The 13,403-nt window shown below is 38.8% G+C and overlaps 1 protein-coding gene across 1 annotated transcript in view; it reads left to right on the forward strand.

The window, feature by feature from the left end:
• Positions 1-13,403, forward strand: part of inpp5a (inositol polyphosphate-5-phosphatase A) — a 206,984-nt gene that overhangs the window by 155,634 nt on the left and 37,947 nt on the right. Inside the window, exon 9 of the mRNA XM_084093951.1 lies at positions 1,138-1,222. Coding sequence (XP_083950077.1) covers positions 1,138-1,222 — 85 coding nt within the window. The remainder of the gene's footprint in view (positions 1-1,137; positions 1,223-13,403) is intronic.

Genomic DNA, 13,403 nt, shown 5'->3' on the forward strand with positions numbered 1-13,403 from the left:
GACATTTCTCTCATTATCACAGTTTATTCACTATAGTTTAGAAAATAGTAATAAAATATGAGCAGAACTCAGTTGATATTTGACTGGTTTTGTCCGTCCTTCTGTTAGACTGTCTCACACATGAATTATGTTGAATATCTGTCAGCTGTTAAATTTAACTACACAATTAGACAATACCAGTTTAGCTCAACCAATCACCAAGCAATGCTTCATTGTGTTCAGTGTGTGTGTAAAAAGAGCATTAGCAATTAAAGAAAACACACTTCAGCAGAACATGATCAGCTCAAAGTGTCCGAATCATTTTTGGGCCCAAATGTTCATTAATGTCACTGGTAGTCACTGGATGAAGAATATTTGGGTATAATATGTCATAGTTTACTTTATTCTGCTCTCCTCACTTACAGAACTGAACTATAGTGCCCTGATCACACTAGTAGAACATATCAATAATGATATCTGGTGTCTGATTATATTGTGGTTTGACTGTGTATACTCAGAGAAACTGGAGTATTTTCCGCTCCAGGTTTGTGTGAGATCTCTTCTTCTCTGTGTTTTACTCTCCCCAGTCTGAGGCCGTGAGCTGGAGTGCCAGTGGCGCTTCAGAGATGTAAAAGTGTGTGTTTTATGAGCGCGGAGAGCCTTCTCTTTTACGGGGCCATAAATACATTGTTATTAGGTGTTGGGAGTGAGCTGAGATTTATCCCGGCGATTAGCCGGCCTAGCATCCTCTTTCCATTAATCCACACACACACACACACACACACACACACACACACACACACACACACACACACACACACACACACTCCTGCTCCAATTCTTCATCACTCTCTCAAGTAAATTATTTGCTATGGAGAGTTAATTATCCCTCGTTTAAGGTGCGTTTTTTAAGCGGAAAGAGGCGTTTCTGAGACCTCTTGAGTTCGGCACTTCATGAATCGTGCTGAGAGTGAACTGAACACACACACACACGTTCAGTAAGAGTGTGACATCACTGCCGATCAGCTGTCAATCATCTGTCACTCACACACACTCGTCCACTAGGTGGGGCTGCTGCACAGATCATGTCTGACTCGTGTGTGTGTGTGTCTGTGTGTGTGTGTGTGTGTGTGTGTGTGTGTGTGTCTGTCTCTGCAGGATCACGGATCAGAGGTTCGAGCGACTGCCATATTTCATCTTCGGGGACTTTAACTTCAGGTTGGACTCCAAGCAGGTCATTGAGGTCAGTCACACACACACACACACACACACACACACACACACACACACACACACACACACACACACACACACACACTCCAGCCCTGCTCACAGTAGCATTCTATCATATGTTTTTAAAGTATTACATTTGTTAAAAAGTGAAACACTGCACAACATTTTGCTTCAGAAGAGTTTCTCCCTGTGTAAGTCATGTGACAGAGCTGTGTCACACTCTCACACTGCTCGTATTATTTCTGAAGTATACTGCATATAATACTTCTGTGACCTACTGCGTTTGCTAAAATGTGCAACTGAACACACCACTAGAGTTCCCTAAAACAAATTATAAAGTGTCCCACAATGCATTGTGCTCGAATTGACTTCAGTTGACTTGACGATAGTGTGTTGTGCATTAGGGGTGGGCGATATAGCCTCAAAATTATATCACGATATTTCAAGAATATTTGCGATAATGATATTTATGACGATATAAAAAAAAAATGTAGACAATTTTTTTTTATTACATTTATCTCACCTAAATGTTTGCTCACTCATTGTGTTTTTACAATTGGGTAATTTTGTTTTTAAGAGTTTACACAACACAAGGAAGCTTGATTTCAATCTTTGAATTAAATTGAAAAAAGTAGCAAAAAATATATACAAAATAATAAAGATACAAATAAAGAGAAAAGTTTTTGGGTAACTTAGGTCTAACACTATTCAGAAATACTACAGAAACTGAATAAGGTAATCAAATGTAAAATAACACTAGTCCTGACTAAATTAAATATACATAGGCTATTAATTTTGATTCCTTACAATGAAAGCTATCTTTTGTTGTGTTGAAGACAGCATTAATGACAGACACACATGGCTGCTGTCACCTTTAGAGCTAGTGCCCGGATCCATTACTGTTATACTGTCTGTCACACTGTCACGCGCGTTTTATGCTTATTTCAGACATAACCGACTGTTTACGAATATACTAACCATGACCGGAATTTTTACACAATTTTGCGTGTTTTTTACCCCGTTAAAGCGATATAATCCGCGAAATAGAACTTTTGCTACTCGCGAGCTGTTTGTGAGACGGCTTTACTGTATGTTTGCACACAGAGTAAACATCTCAGAGCGCGCGAAAGTACTGAATAGTTTAAAATCGCAAATGTTTAAACTGATAAGACTTAAAAAGAAGTGAAAATGATAAACTTTAGTTACGATGCAAGTGCCAAAAGACAATTCAAAAGACAACACAAGAGTGTGGTATCGACGCTTGACTTGTGCAACCCATTTTGAGATCGAGAGAGAGAAGACGCGGCACCGCTGAACACTCACGCGGTTGATAAAATCAATGTTTGCGGGGGAATTTCCCGCATTATAAGTGGTAGACCTGCGGGAATTATTAAAATACTATTGAAGTAGATCCTTTTTAGGTACTAAATGGTCATTGGAGGCTGACTTGCTGCTCTCGCGCTCAGACAGGTGTTGTTATTGTGCGTGCTAGGGAACGTAATGCGCCATACGTCATTGCGTCGCTATATCAGTGATATCACGATATGACACTTTATGTCATGTAAATCTATGTCATTTTTTATGTCATGTAATGACATTTATGTCATTTTTATCATGTAAAAATTTATACCGGTATTATCGTAGATGGTATGATATGGCACACCCCTATTGTGCATCTCGTGTTCCACACACACACACATCTGAAGATTTACAACACTGTATCAATGAAAATGAAATGTCAAGCTGAATTTGAATGCAAACTGGAAATTTTTCTGCACTTACATGTGATTGGAGCTCTTGTGTTTTATTATAATGCATTTGTTTGCAAAAAATAAAATCTTTTGAAATTATTACAATTTAAAACTATGTGAATACATACACACACACACACACACACACACACGGTCTCTTCTGCTCACAAAAGCTGTATTTATTTGATCAAAAATACAGTAAAAACAGTGAAATATTATTGTAATTGTTTCTATGTGAATATATAGTAAAGTGTAATTTATTCCTGTGATCAAAGCTGAATTTTCAGCATCATTACTCCAGTCTTCAGTGTCACATGATCCTTCAGAAATCACTCTAATATGAGGATTTGATGATCAAGAAACATTTGATTATTATCAGTGTTGAAAACAGTTTTGCAGATTTTTTTTCAGGATTCTTTGATGAATAGAAAGTTCAAAAGAACAGCATTTATCTGAAATAGAATATTTGTAACATTATAAATGTCTTTGCATTAAAAATGCGTCCTTGATGAATGAAAGTATTCATTTTCTTTTATTTATCCCCCCCCCCCAAACTTTTGAATGGTAGTGTATAATGTTACAAAAGAAATGCTGTTCTTTTGAACTTTTTATTCATCAATTAATCCTAAAAATCCTGTTTTTAACACTGATAATAATCATAAATGTTTCTTGAGCATCAGATCATCATATTAGAGTGATTTCTGAAGGATCATGTGACACTGAAGACTGGAGTAATGATGCTGAAAATTCAGCTTTGATCACAGGAATAAATTACACTTTACTATATATTCACATAGAAAACAGATGATTTACATTACAATAATATTTCACAATATTACTGTTTTTTCCCCCCTATTTTTAATTAAATACATCCCTGGTGAGCAGAAGTGACTTGTTTTGAAAACATAAAAAATTGTACCCATCCCAACATTTTGAATGGCTATATATATACAGTCGTGGTCAAAATTGATGGCACCCCTGATAAATATGATAAAAAATGGCTGTAAAAAGTAAATCTGCATTGTTTATCCTTTTGATCTTTCATTCAAAAAATTCACAAAAATCTAACCTTTCATTGAAGTAAAATAATTGAAAGTGGGGGTAAATCACATTATAAAATAAATGTTTTTCTCCAAAACACGCTGGCCATAATTATTGGCACCCTGTTATTAAATACTTTTTGCAACCTCCTTTTGCCAAGATAACAGCTCTGAGTCTTCTCCTATAATGCCTGATGAGTTTGGAGAACACCTGACAAGATCAGAGACCATTCCTGCATACAGAATCTCTCCAGATCCTGCAGATTCCCAGATCCATGTTGGTGCTTCTCCTCTTCAGTTCACTCCACTCATCAGGTCAGGGGACTGGGACGGTCATGGCAGAAGCTTCATTTTGTGCTCAGTTACCTATTTTTGTGTTGATTCTGATGTTTGTTTTGGACCGTTGTCCTGATGGAAGATCCAACCACGGCCCATTATAAGATTTCTAGCAGAAGGCGTCAGGTTTTGATTTTTTATCTGTTTGTATTTGCTAGAATCCATAATACCATGTTTCTGAACAAGAAGTCCAGGACCTCCAGCAGAAAAATAGGCCCACAACATATAAGATCCAGCAGTGTATTTAACCGTGGGCATGGGGGACTCTTCATCCCTGTGTGACCCAAACACATCTGCTGGGTTTGCTGCCAAAAAGCCCTTTGTTTTTGTTTCATCTGACCACAGAATCCGGTCCCTCTTGAAGATCCAGTCGTGTCTGACCACTGAATATGCTGGAGTTTATTTTTGGAGGAGCGAGGAGGATTTTTCTTGAAACCCTCCCAAACAACATGTGGTGATGTAGGGGTTGTTTGATTTTTTTTTTTTTTTTTTAGGCTTTCTGACCCCAAGAGTCAACTAATCTCTGCAATTCTCCATCTGTGATCCTTGGAGAGTCTTATTAAGACAATACAGACACACGTCCTCTTCCTGGCAGATTCGTCACATCTTTAGTTGATTATAACTTCTTAATTATTGCCCTGATGGTCAAAATGGGGATTTTCAATTCTTTAGATATTTTCTTACAGCCACTTTCTATTTTGTGAAGCTCAACAATCTTTTGCTGCACATCAGAACTATATTCTTTGGTTTTATTCATTGTGATGAATGATTCAGGGAATTTGGCCTTTGTGTTTCCTCGTATTTAAACTCCTGTGAAACAAGAAGTCATAGCTGGACAATTTCATGTTCCTAGTCCCCCTGGTGTGATAAAGGTAAATATTAATGGGAATATACTTAAGAGATATTTTTCTCATAAAAAATTGTAGGGGTGCCCAACAATTATGGCCAGTGTGTTTTGGAGAAAAACATTTATTTTATAATGTGATTTACCCCACTCTCAATTATTTTACTTCAATGAAAGGTTAGATTTTTGTGAATTTTTTAATGAAAGATCAAAAGGATAAACAACGCAGATTTACTTTTTACAGCCATTTTTTATCATATTTATCAGGGGTGCCATCAATTTTGACCACGACTGTATAAATATATTTGATATTATGCTGATATTTGATATTATGATGAAATCACTAAAAACTGTGGGACATAAACGCGAAAAACGCCTTAATGTACTAAAACAGTGATATTAAAAGACCAAATTCAGCTTATTGATGATGCATATTATATACAGGCGAGCAGATGAGCCAGAATATGAACGCAACGAGTGAAATGGTTAATCGTTTTCTTTATAATGGTAACAAACTCTTAACAGGAAACTGCACTTCTTCTGATTCAAGTATTGAATTTGGTGTTTTAATATCACTGTCTTCCTACAGCACTCAGTACAAACCTGGTGAGGAGAGCCCTTCAGTGTGTGTAAAGAGTGTGTGTTGCGTATCTCCCGCTGAAGGGTGTTTTAAAAGGCGTCATTAGCACACAATGAGTGTGAGTGTGTGTGAAAAGCCTCCTCACATAACAAAGCTCAGGAGGGCCGATCCGCAAACACAGCTGGGCTCCTGAGGGCCCTAATGAGCCGTATATCTGCGGGCCGTAAACCAGCGCTGTGTGCGACACGCTCATTGTTCTCACTCAGGTCCTGTGTGTGTGACGAGGCTCATTGTTCTCACTCAGGTCCTGTGTGTGACAGGAAGGAGGTGCTCGTTGAATTGCTGTTCGCGATCTAATGATGCAGGACGGGTTTCATCTTGTGTGGTTCCGTTAAAACATTCAGCTCAAGGCCTTGTCCACACTAATATGCTTTCGTTATTATTTTCATATCCTGGCAACCACCTAGCAACGAGTCAAGTGCCCTTATTTATACAGCGCTTTTTACAACACAGAGTGTTTCAAAGCAGCTTTACAGAGATAACAGGAGAATAATGCAACAAAGTTTGTTTCCAGAAGAAAATAGCGTCACAGTCCAGCTTAAGTAAGTTCAGTGATGGATCAATTTTTTTGTAAAAAAAAAAGTTTAATTTAGTTAATTTATATATTTATATATAGCCACTCTGGAGAAAACTATGATGTCATTGTCCAGCTCAGTTCAGTTCTCATATAATGGTGTCAATGCAGGAGATCAATAATATTGTTGAATATTAAATTAAATGTCCTCAACTGTGGCAACCACATAGCAACACACTTGCAACCACCCAGCATACCCTAGCAACCACATAGCAACGCAACACCCTTGCAACCACCCAGCATACCCTAGCAACCACATAGCAACACCCTTTCAACCACCCAGCATACTCTGACAACCACATAGCAACACCCTGGCAACCACCCAGCATACCCTGGCAACCACATAGCAACACCGTTGCAACCACCCAGCATACCCTAGCAACCACATAGCAACACCCTGGCAATCACCCAGCATACCCTGGCAACCACATAGCAACACCCTTGCAACCACCCAGCATACCCTGGCAACCACATAGCAACACCCTGGCAACCACCCAGCATACCATGGCAACCACATAGCAACACCCTGGCAACCACCCAGCATACCCTGGTAACCACATAGCAACACCTGGCAACCACATAGCAACACCCTTGCTACCACCCATCATACCCTGGCAACCACATAGCAACACCCTTGCAACCACCCAGCATACCCTGGCAACCACATAGCAACACCCTGGCAACCACCCAGCATACTCTGGCAACCACATAGCAACACCCTGGCAACCACCCAGCATACCCTGGCAACCACATAGCAACACCCTTGCTACCACCCTGGCAACCACATAGCAACACCCTTGCAACCACCCAGCATACCCTGGCAACCACATAGCAACACCCTTGCAACCACCCAGCATACCCTGGCAACCACATAGCAACACCCTGGCAACCACCCAGCACACCCTGGCAACCACTTTTGAACGCTAGTGTAAAATGCCTGAATGTTATTGTTATATTGCAAAATATCACAGCTAGTGCCATTTATTGTAAAGAAAGATGCTCAAACACACTTTACAAAGTGTACATTTGGCAAAAACGTTTGTTGAGTTTGAAATGCCAGGTCAACATATGAAGTGTTAAACATGAAGACAGTCAGTATAGTTTGTTTGTAGTTAATGGATGATGTTGATCATAAATCCACTAAAAATCACCGAAACACCAGCGGATTCGAGACTCAGACATGCGGTCGGTGAAGAGAGCAGACTCTGAGGTCTCGTCCACACTAATGCGCTTTCGCTCTCTCCGCTTTGTCTTCTGTCGACACTGAGACGGCGTTTTTATTAATGAAAATGAAGCTTTTTGAAAACGCTCTCCAAAGTGCATACATTTGAAAACGGTGTTTTCTCGGTGTAGTGTGGACTGTCAAAACTGAGGTATTTAAAAACGATGATGTAAGTTTAGTCATGTGACGCATATTGTGCCAATAGATATTGATGTTTATAGCGGTATTGCGCCTGTTATATTCACTTTCACACTGTTGCTAAAATATGTAACTTCACACACTCTTCATATCACAGTCCTGCACAGATGACAGAGTTCACTCTCGTCTGCTGTCCTGCGGTGAAACATGAGAACAGTTTTAGCATTTTAGACCAAACATATAATGAGTGAGAGCGACCTGGACGATCAGTGAATGAGGAGATACTCTGCTAAATATAATCATCCTGTCAGAAGAATTGCACAATAACTTTATTATTATCCCGGTTCTCAGATACTCTGATTATTTGTGTCTGTGTTCGGGGTTCGGCTGCTGTTACCCATAATCCCTTTCTGTGACAGAAGAGGAGTTTGTGAAGTTGAATTTGAATGCAAACAGAAGTTTTTTAGAATATTCTTTATGTGTGATATAGTAAAACATTTAAAATATCTTTTCTATTGTAATATATTTTAAATTGTAAAAATTTACAAAAATGTAAATTTTTTCCTGTGATGCAAAGCTTTATTTTCCGCATCATTACTCCGTCCGTCCGGTTCGGCTGAGGCCGATGTCTAATAAACGCATCATCTGCTGGATTAATGCCTTCAGGCTTCAGTTGTAAAAATGCACTTTGATCTTAATGTAAATAAGAGTTTATTTTGTTTTTATAAGGTGTATTCCCATGGTCGTTCTATATATATATATTATTCTATATAATTCATCACACACTCACACACACTCGAGGCTACCTTGTTTATGTGCACACTTAACTGCACACTCTCTCTCTCCCTCTCACACACACACACACACACACACACACACACACACACACACACACACACACACTCAAGGCTACCTTGTTTATGTGCACACTTTACTGCACACTCTCTCACACACACACACACACACACACACACACAAAGACAGACACACACACACTCAAGGCTACCTTGTTTATGTGCACACTCTCTCTCTCTCGCATACACACACTCCCACACACACACACACACACTCTCTCTCTCTGGACTAGTAAAAGCTGGTTTATGTGAGGTGTTTTACCTGTTCCTGCAGGCTGGCGCTCTCATGTATGATGTCATCACCGGCCAGCACTCGTTAAAATAGATCCGCTGCTCTTATAGACGTCTGATTTAGAGAATGTGTGTGTGTGTGCGTGTCTGTCTCTGTGTGTGTGTGTGTGTGTGAGAGAGAAAGAGTGCAGTAAAGTGTGCACATAAACAAGGTAGCCTTGAGTGTGTGTGTGTGTGTGTGTGTGTGTTGGTCTGGCAGTGAGGAACTAGTTCAACACTTTAATGACAATTAATGTCAGCCACACAATTAGTGTTGGGTCCGAGATCGGCTCAGATTGCGCCGCTGTATTGATTTCTTCCTGCAGTTTAACTAGAGATTGATTTACACTCGTTCACACACACACTTATTCACAACAGTTTATTCAGATGTGCGTCTGAAGCGTTCGCTCATGACTCTGTGTCTGACTGCACTGACAAGCTTTCACAAGTTTTTAACATGATTACAGATATTTTATACTTATTATTGTTTTTACACTATTATAGTTTTTATAAATATATTTTATAGTAATAGTGACCATATGTACGTACAAATATTTTAAGTATATATTTGTTTATACTAGTTTATAGTTATATTTTATTTATACTTTTTATAAAGATATTTTATACTTAAGTATGAAGTAGTATAAATATACCTAAAAGTATTTTTAATCACATTATATGAAGCAATTTTCATATTTATATATTTATACTAGTTTACACTTAAAGATAGTTTAATTATATATTTCATTTATACTTTTGATAAAGATATCTTATACTTAAAATATTTGTAAGTATAAAATGTATTTAATTATTAAAAAGTGTAAATAAATAAAAAATATAGTTGAAATATATTTTAAGTGTAAAATAGTATAAGATAGTTTAACTTGATATTTTATACAGTACATTCTTAAAGATAATACATATTTATACATTTATACTTGGATATTTTAACAAGAAAATTAGTGTTTTTTGTTTGTTTTTTGCAGCATATTTTCTTTTGATGAGGTAAAATTGAAGAAGTCTCAGGATGCATATTTTAGTGTCTCTTATTGAACTAATCAGAGAAGATGCTCTGTGTGTGTGTGTGTGTGTGTGTGTGTGTGTGTGTGTGTGACAGATGTGAGGTGACCACCTGTGTCCGTTCGACCCCGCCGTGGCACAGGTGCATGCTGGGATACGACGGGACCTCAGGGCTCAGCCGGTAGTGAATCAGTGTGTGTAGTGACAGCAGCTCGGCTCGAGTATATTTAAAATCCCTCCTAATTAAACTTAATAGAATGTAAATTTAATTTGTGGGGAAATGTTGGGCGTTGGGATCCCAGGATTGATGGCGGGGTTAATTACTGACGTGATCTACTGAGCTCGTCACATAACGTGTGCTGGTTTTAATTGGAGTGTGTTGACGAGGACAGCGCCCCCTGTCTGTGGCGCATGGAAACATCAATCTGTGTGTGTGTGTGTGTGTGTGTGTGTGTGTGTGTTGTGCTCAGTGTTTCTGAGGGCCGGTGGAATTAAAGGTGGGGCCCTCGCTGTAAACGAGTGATGTAAACGACTCATTAATGAGCAGGCAGAGGCTCATAAAACTTTCATTTTTCAACATTTGAAGAGCTTTATAATTGATGGCCACGTGTCAGTGTCAGATCGGTTTGTTTTTACACAGGAAGAGAGAAAAACTGTAAAGGTGTGTGTGTGTGTGTCTGTGATTACAATTGGAAAATCATGTTATGTTTAATGTTGTTATATGTTTTTTGTTTTGTTTTATGTTATGTTATATATTATGTTTTTTATGTTATGTTTTTATGTCAGGTTATCTGTATTAATTGTAGCTTAACTTTTTGATAATTTAATGTTTAAGATTGTGTGTTAGTGTGTGTGTATGAGAGAGAGTGATTGTGTGTGAGAGCGAGTGAGTGTGTGTGTGAGAGAGAGTGTGTGTGTGTGTGTGTATGAGAGAGCGTGATTGTGTGTGAGTGTGAGTGAGTGATTTTGTGTGTGTGAGTGAGTGAGTGTGTGTGTGTGTGTGAGTGTGTGTGAGTGAGTGTGTGTTTGCTGGCTTGTGTGTTTGTCCATATGCGTTTGTGTACATGCACACATGGCAGAATCTGTGGCGGATAGAGACCTTGCTGCCGCCTGTGTGTGTGTCTGTGTGTGTGTGTCAATTCATTCTTACACAATAAAGCTCCATTTCATACAGCGTTTGTGCATTTGGCCCGTCATAAATCAAAGGCAGCAGTGGCATTAAGTACACACTACATTAGTCAGGCTAATTAATTTTGGGACACATCCATCCATTAGTCAGTGTTCCTGCGTTTCATGGGACGATCGAGAGACCCTGACGACTGCTGTCTAACCAACCATGAACACACACACACACACACACACGCTGCAAACACATCTGCGTGTTTACACACATCTGATGTGGATCCAACAGTGTCAGAAGGGAACGGTTCACACTATAAACTCACGGCCTGCTGTAATTACTCTTTTGTATCAAATTAACCAAATGGCTTGAGTTTAAATTGATTAAAATAATAAACTTCAGAGGAGAATATATAACGATCCATTACAGAAAAATACTATGGTGGTATTATGATGCAGTGATAGATAGATGGATGGATGAAAGGAGGATGAATAGATAGACAGACAGACAGACAGACAGACAGACAGACAGACAGACAGACAGATAGATAGATAGATAGACAGACAGACAGACAGACAGACAGATAGATAGATAGATAGATAGATAGACACAGTAGACAGATAGATAGATAGAGCAGACAGACAGACAGACAGACAGATAGATAGATAGATAGATAAATAGAGACAGACGGACAGATAGATAGATGGATAGATAGACACAGTAGATAGATAGATAGATAGAGCAGACAGACAGACAGACAGACAGACAGATAGATAGATAGATAGATAGAGACAGACAGACAGACAGACAGATAGATAGATAGAGACAGACAGACAGACAGACAGACAGACAGACAGATAGATAGATAGATAGACAGACAGACAGATAGATAGATAGATAGATAGATACAGTAGACAGACAGATAGATAGAGACAGACAGAGATAGATAGATAGATAGATAGATACAGTAGACGGATAGATAGATAGATAGATACAGTAGACAGACAGACAGACAGATAGATAGAGACAGACAGACAGACAGAGATAGATAGATAGATAGATAGATAGATAGATAGATAGAGACAGATAGATAGATAGATAGATAGATACAGTAGACAGACAGACAGACAGACAGATAGATAGATAGATAGATAGATAGAGACAGACAGACAGACAGACAGATAGATAGATAGATAGATAGATAGATAGATAGATAGAGACAGACAGACAGACAGACAGATAGATAGATAGACACAGTAGATAGACAGATATAGATAGATAGATAGATAGATAGACACAGTAGATAGACAGATATAGATACAGTAGATAGATAGATAGATATATAGATAGACACAATAGATAGACAGATATAGATAGATAGATACAGTAGACAGATAGACAGATAGATAGATAGACACTATAGATAGACAGATATAGATAGATAGATACAGTAGATAGATAGATAGATAGATAGATAGACACAGTAGATAGACAGATATAGATAGATAGATAGATAGATAGATAGACACAGTAGATAGACAGATATAGATAGATAGATACAGTAGACAGACAGACAGACAGATAGATAGATAGATAGATAGATAGATAGATAGATAGATAGATAGATAGACACAGTAGATAGACAGATATAGATAGATAGATACAGTAGACAGACAGACAGACAGACAGATAGATAGATAGATAGATAGATAGATAGATAGATAGATAGATAGATAGATAGACACAGTAGATAGATAGATAGATACAGTAGACAGACAGTCAGACAGACAGATAGATAGATAGATAGATCGGTTTTGAGTTGAAGACTTTCCTGTTAAAAACATGATCAGATCTTTGAGTGTTTTTACTGCGTTTCTGGTTGTTTTGTGTCAGTGTTTGTGCTGTAGTTCATCAGGAAGAGTTGCGTAATGATGTGTTCATTTCTTCAGCACAATAAGCCTCATGGTCAGATAATCCCACATGATCTCTGATGGACAAACTCCTCTTTTCTCCATCCCTCATCCCTCCATCCCGCCAGTAACAAAGAGCTTTTAACACACACGCCTTTAATCAGAGCCTAATTAAAGCAGAGAGAATGAAGAAGAGCCTCACACTCATTAACAACAGCGCTGTGTGGCGTCCCGGGCTGATGTTGGCACAGCTGGAGCGCGAGTGTGTGTGTGTGAGAGTGTGTGTGTGTGAGTGAGTGACGCCAGTGATGGGCGCGAGGGCTTCGACTGGCACAGACATCACAGAGACCTGGAGATCGTGGAGAATCGGCTCTTACAACGTCAGGAATCCGTTCAGAGAGTCTGTCAGGAGTGTGTTCTGTCTGTCAGGAGTGTGTTCTGTCTGTCAGGAGTGTGTTCTGTCAGGCAGGAG

This window comes from Abramis brama, assembly GCF_963993115.1.
Source record: "Abramis brama genome assembly, chromosome: 19".
Classification (NCBI taxonomy): Eukaryota; Metazoa; Chordata; class Actinopteri; order Cypriniformes; family Leuciscidae; genus Abramis; species Abramis brama.